The 6,348-nt window shown below is 39.7% G+C and overlaps 1 protein-coding gene across 1 annotated transcript; it reads left to right on the top strand.

Annotated features, from left to right (window-relative positions):
- The first annotated feature begins 4,513 nt into the window (after positions 1–4,513).
- Positions 4,514–4,945, top strand: ATOH7 (atonal bHLH transcription factor 7). Its single transcript, XM_044299675.1, has one exon. It carries the CDS (start codon positions 4,514–4,516, stop codon positions 4,943–4,945), a length of 432 nt encoding a protein of 143 aa, XP_044155610.1.
- The last annotated feature ends 1,403 nt before the right edge of the window (positions 4,946–6,348 follow it).

Here is a 6,348-nt window from a genome sequence, read left to right as displayed (position 1 = left end):
TAAACTGCGAGCATTTGTAGACAAGAATCTGAGCTTGTCATTTCTTACCCTTTGTGCTACTGGCATCTTCTGGCATTGTTCCGGGGGGCAGTCGGACTGCTGGATTATCACTCTTTTGTCCCCCTTTCCTAGTTTAAATGCTCCTTAGCAAATACTTGGAACTTTTCACTGAGGACATTCGTTCCCTTGAGAGAAAGACCATCTTTCTTGTACAGTTCTTTTCCATTCCAACAAGAGCTAACATGAGACACAAAGCCAAACCCTGGTTCAGACACCATTCACCAAGCCATACATTGAATTCCTTAATGCGCATCTTCCTGTCATGCTGAAGGTTATGCACAGGCAAAACTGCAGAGAATGAAACAGTTGATGCAACCTCCCGTATATCATTTCCAAGTGTGTGAAAAGCTTCCTTCACCTTTGAAACCTCATTGCAAGCCAGATCATTTGTCCCAAGATGGACAATAACATCCACCTCTCTTTCCTGCTTTGCTTGGCTAACAATATTAAGGATCCGTTGTCTATCCCTGCTAGCGGTAGCACCAGGGAGACATCTCACAACACCATTTTCCTCAAACTTCAAACCTCTTATGATGGAATCGCCCACCAACAGCTGCTTACTATCAGTCCTCACCTTCCTCTTTTTGTCTTTGGCTGCAGTCTTGCATACTTTAGGCATGGGAGATGATTGTTTCTCACCCACTATGCTTGAGCCATCCTCCATGTTGCTCTTGCACTCTGAAAGTGCTGCAAATGAATTATAGAGAGCCACAGACTGTGGGACATGTCTTCTATCAACAACTCTCAGTCTACCAGAACCTAGACTCAGTCTAGCAGTAACCCATCTTCCATTTCTAGGGGGCCTCTGTGGCAGTGGCATTGCAACATTCATAGTCTGAGTTTGTTTAACGGTTAATTTACAAATGTCAGATTTCAAAAATGCGATTTCCTGCTGCATTATGGAGAGCTGTCTACAAATCAGACAGCATCCAAACCTCTGAAGAGTGGAACCTGAAATAAAAGCACAACAATTCCTGCACAGAACCAGGTCTGCCATTTTAAAGGCCTCATCCAGCTTTATGGCAGCCCTATTATGGTTACATTTCTTACAGAGCTGATTCAAGTGATTCTCAGAGTTTTTGTAAAAATAATTCCCCATTGTACATGCACAAAGTAAAAAGCTTTAAACATACACCACTAATCACAAAAAGTTAGGGATATTTGTCTTTTGGGTGAAATTTATGAAAAATTTAAAAAGTTCACGCTGCAGTGATATTATATCATGAAAGTAGGGCATTTAAGTAGAAGCATCCTAATCTCAATTTATTGAAACAAAAACAAACAACAGTGGTGGGTATACCCCCACAAAATGTCAGTGTCTCAATAACGTGTCATGTGGCCTTGAGCATCAATTACAGCTTGACAACGACATCTCATGGTGTTGTCAGTAGTATGGGCTTGTCAATGTACCATACACAAAGTGTAGGGCAGTTCTGTATTGACTAGACACACCTGCCCACACTGTAACACCACAACCACCAAAGGCTCATCTGGTGACAACAGTGGCTGATGAATTGCGCTCTTTTTGACGTCTCCAAAATCATTGGCGGCCATCATTTCTGCTCAGTTTGAATCGACTTCCATCAGTGAACAGCACTGAGGCACACTGCTCCCTCGTTCAGCATAGATGCTCCCTGGCCCATGCAAGACGATGACGCCTGTGCCTGGTGGTGTGGCCAGGTACCCTTGCAGAACATCTAGCACACCACACTGATGTAAACAGTTTCGAATGGTCTGACGTGACACTTGGGTGCCTCTCACCTCCCTTAAATGTGCCTGCGAGTTGTGTGTCATTCATCATCCGGTTCCGCAGGTCATTGTTCACAATGAAGCAGTCATCAGTGTGGGATGTGGCCAAAGGACGTCCACTTCTATGTCTTTCTGTAACTCTTTCAGTTTCTTTGTATCTCTGTTACAACCTGCTGATGACACTCTGTGACATTCTAAGCTCAGTGGCCACTTCCATCTGAGAACATCCTGATTGAAGCCTCGCAAAGGCAAGGTACTGTGGATCAATTGTTAGGTGTCATCTTGGTCTCATGGTGTCAAAATGTGAAATGCATGATGAGGAGGACTGTTGAAATACTAATTCTAATTGAACCAGGAAATTTATTGGGCGAATAATGGATCAAACATCTGTTGTTAATGTTGTCGTTAAGCTCCTTGTTAGAGAACAGCAAGTTGTGCGTTAAAATACTGAAACATTGAACAGTTGGACACGTGCATTCAAAAGTTTAGAGAAGGTCACATTAAGTTCACCTGTAAAGGTTAGAGTATTTTAGGTTCATCCTAAAATTTTACCCACAAGTCAAACATCCCTAGTAGTATATTTATTGAGACATTTATTTATGAATCATTTTCCACACCGGTCTTGATATCCCTCTGCACCACTAGATGATGCTCTTATTTTATGATGAGGCGTATGCTTGTCATAAATAAACTTGTTCTCCTTGAGTCTGTGTGCCTAGACTGAAGAGTACACCAACTTGCAGCTGGCGTAGATCTCAGTCATTATTTACGGCTGGGGTTGATGGCCTCGCCAACACCCCTGCACCATTACCCCCTTTTTGAAAAACTTGCAAGCCCGCAGTTTGTGATTTTTTTTTTTACAACATTTTTCTGGCATAGGAGATTGATAAAGCTCCCCTATTGTTAATTATTGTTGCAAATTGAATGTCTGTATACTGGTGATACATGAGACTGTACTATTTTAATACTCCGCAAATCAATTTTTTTTCACTTTTTTCAAAAAACTTCACACACAGTTTTGTCCTGATGTTTTTTTTTTCTTTGGGCCTCAAAAATGCTTCCCTTGATTAGTGTTTTAGTCATTTTTGTGCATATGGTAATTTTGAGCACCTGGGATTTTTTAATGCCATTTTTGCATGCTTTGCGTTGTTTAGAGGAAAGTATCTGCCCCCTGGAAGGTTACTTTTTCCTGGAGAGCTGTATGGGGGAAAAAGCATTGATTAAAGAAAATGACAATGCAGATTGCACATACCGTATATTTTTTTCTCTGAAGCAGCAAAAAAAAGAAAAAAAAAGAAAAAAATTTGAGGTTTATGTGAGAAAAACTCCAGCAAAAGAAGGAAAAAAAAAATGCAATTGACCCAAAGGGTAAAAAAAGCCCTAGTACAAGATACTTTTTTGCCCTGCATTTAACATTTCCCATAAACTTCCATGTAACATATAGAACTTGCATTTTTTGTCTGAAAAACTGCCAGGTACCAAAAACAGCAAAAACGCACAAAAAACCCTATGTCTGACACCAGCCTCAATTCAGTACCTGAAACAGACCATTTTGAAATATTATGTGGTAATAATTTTAGAAGATAAAGCAATTCTGGCCCATAATAATTTTAAACAAATATTACTAAACCTACAAAAGTCTGAGATTTAAGGCTAGCATGTAAAGCAAGATTGCTCTTCGAATTCTATTGATTGTGTTTGCACACAGAACAGCAAATGATCTAGAATGCTACTTGTGGCGTATACGGCCCCAGCATCTGATTAATGACCTCAATTGAACATCTGTCTTGTTGGAGTCAATTATTTCTAAAGTGAATCTATTGTGGTGGGATTATGAAGCCTCATTTCACATGTTACATCGTCTCGGAGGGCTAATGATCTGTTTACTAAACTCCAGTGATTGGGACTCTGGCCAGTGACAATAGTCCTGATGTCACAATTATTACTGAAATGATTACAAGACCTAATAACTATTCACTCTAAATATGTATGTTCTATGTGATATTTTGAGGGCAGAAAGCCACACAACTACCATGTACAAATTCAGGGTGTATAAAACTATATATTGACACAAACACACTGCAAAAAAAAATATAACATTATTGTCTCTAACTTTTTTCCATTTCATAGTAAATCTAAGAGTCACATGACCCATGCACTCTAATCAGTAGTATAGAACAATAGCTTCTGAGGGCTGGCACAGAATGGTGTGCTAAAGTATTACCTATTAATGAATATTCACAGACTGTGTTGTACAAGTAGGATCAGTACAGATGGCCAAGTCCTGCTTGGGTAGCATCACATAAACATTCCAGCAAATACATGCTGTATACTTACAGATTTGATATATTTCCCAGAAACCTAGCATATAGTTCCCAGGATGGTAATGAGCTGGTATGGGAGCTTAGGGACGCCTGCCCACCTGCCACCATCTGTTTAGCCCTCTACATAGACTATATAAACGCTGGACAGAATGTTAAAATTATTAATGAAGGTATTTGGTCCACTGTGGGTTTCCTAAGCAGTGGCTGATGCCTTATAAGTAAAGAGGACCTAGAAAATTCACATTTATAGACTAGACTGTGAACTAAGGATTATCGGACACAACTATCTGAGGATCTTCATGATGTTTTAAGGCTTTTCTAGCTTTGCCGTTCATCTTGAACTCCATTGAAACACGTTTCCTTGTGAAGTGGCTGTAGATATGAAGTCTGCTTCAAAGTCTGATGAAGATTCCTGTCTTGACTGCCAGGTGCAACTTAAGGGGGCCCTAAAAAGCCCACTCAGGAGCATGCCAACCAGAGTGGAAGGACTGACAAAAAGAAGAATGGCTGCTAATGCCAGGGAGAGGAGAAGGATGGAAGGACTGAATACAGCCTTTGATAGCCTAAGGAAAGTGGTGCCACAGTGGGGAGAGGACAAGAAGCTCTCCAAGTATGAGACTCTACAGATGGCGCTCAGTTACATCATGGCTCTGAACAGGATCCTTTCAGAGGCAGAGAGATACGGAGATGGAGGGGACTGGTCTGCACTTCATCAGTGTGAACAATTCCACCAAGACCACTATCAAAACTACCTGGAACTTGGTTCTTCAGATACCTGTGATCATTTCTTCACAAAATCATTTTCCCACTAGACTACTTGGAACGTGAATTTCACAGTATGGAAATGAAGCCGAATAAGTATTCAATGCTGCATGTGGTGAAAACATCATGTTACAGGCAAGGAACCGCTACTACGAGAACTTTTCTGCATAGTTTGCATCTTCATAAATGTATTTATTTTCCTAATATACTTGTCTTCGTGATGAGTTGGATATAATGATATCACTTTAAAGACTTAAGTCTTAGAATGAAATGTAAAATATATTTTTCTGTAAAGTTTGGAGCAACCTATATTGTGATTTGCATTTTTGCATCAGTTGTTTTATAAAAAATGTTTCTTACTATTAGTTTTACACAGTGCCACGGTAGAACTTGCTAGGCTATGACTGCATTCATAGTAAGTTACAGTGTAACGGTTGTTGAAGGATAATTGTCGCGATACGTAAAAACATTATTTTAAGCCAGGTATGACAAAATGACTGTACATTCACATTCAGCTTTCTTTGGCTATACTACAGTATATGGTGTAGGACTAGAATACCTTACACTGACTGACGTTCTATACAATAGAAATCTTTATTTTACTTCTGTGTACAAATAAAGATGTTACCCATTTCTTTATACTTTGTTTAATTTTTATCTAAAGCACATGATATCAGCACTTAACCTGCTGAGCAGAGTGTAATGGAATTTGCAAGTACAGTATTCAGATTTTATTTTATATGAACTAGTATGGACAATTTTAGGTGTTATATAAAAAAGACTCAAACAGCAAACAAGTTCTAACTTTCTACTATAGACTCAAGAGGCAGGTGTTAAGATTTGTTAAGACCTCACAAAATACTTAGCTATGACATGTTTGCCAGGGTATTCACAAACGAGAACTTGGAACTCAAAGGTACTTTGTTTTCCCTAGCATCTCTATGGAGTTAAAGAGAATGTGTTATCAGAAAATGACCTACTGTTTAAAAGGAACTTGTCATCACCGTTATGCTGCCCATACTAACGGCAGTATAAAGTAGAGAAAAGTGAGTTGATTTCAGAGGTCCGTCATTTATAAGTTAAAAGTAAGTGGTTGCCGAGAACAAACATCACAATCATTGCAGACTGGGCCTGGAAAAGAGTCACAGCCACCTGAGAAGAGTCATGGTTAGTCATGAATTCCTGCTCTCCTGCCCATCTGCTGATGACTGACAGGCTTCTACCTAGTTTTCTCCCTTTCTCTCTAGGAGAGAACTGCAATCATCAGCAGATGGGCGAGAGAGCAGGAGATTATGGATAACCAGGACTCTTCTCAGGTAGATTTGACTCTTTTCAAGGCCTGGGCTGCAATAATTATGATGCTGGTTCTCTGCAACCACTTATTTTTATCAACCACTTATCAGCATTTCTGTCACTACTTTATACTGCCCTCAGTAAGGTCAGCATAAAGTTG

Source organism: Bufo gargarizans, chromosome 6 (assembly GCF_014858855.1).
Source record: "Bufo gargarizans isolate SCDJY-AF-19 chromosome 6, ASM1485885v1, whole genome shotgun sequence".
Lineage (NCBI taxonomy): Eukaryota > Metazoa > Chordata > Amphibia > Anura > Bufonidae > Bufo > Bufo gargarizans.
This window is presented reverse-complemented; position numbering and strand designations above follow the sequence as displayed.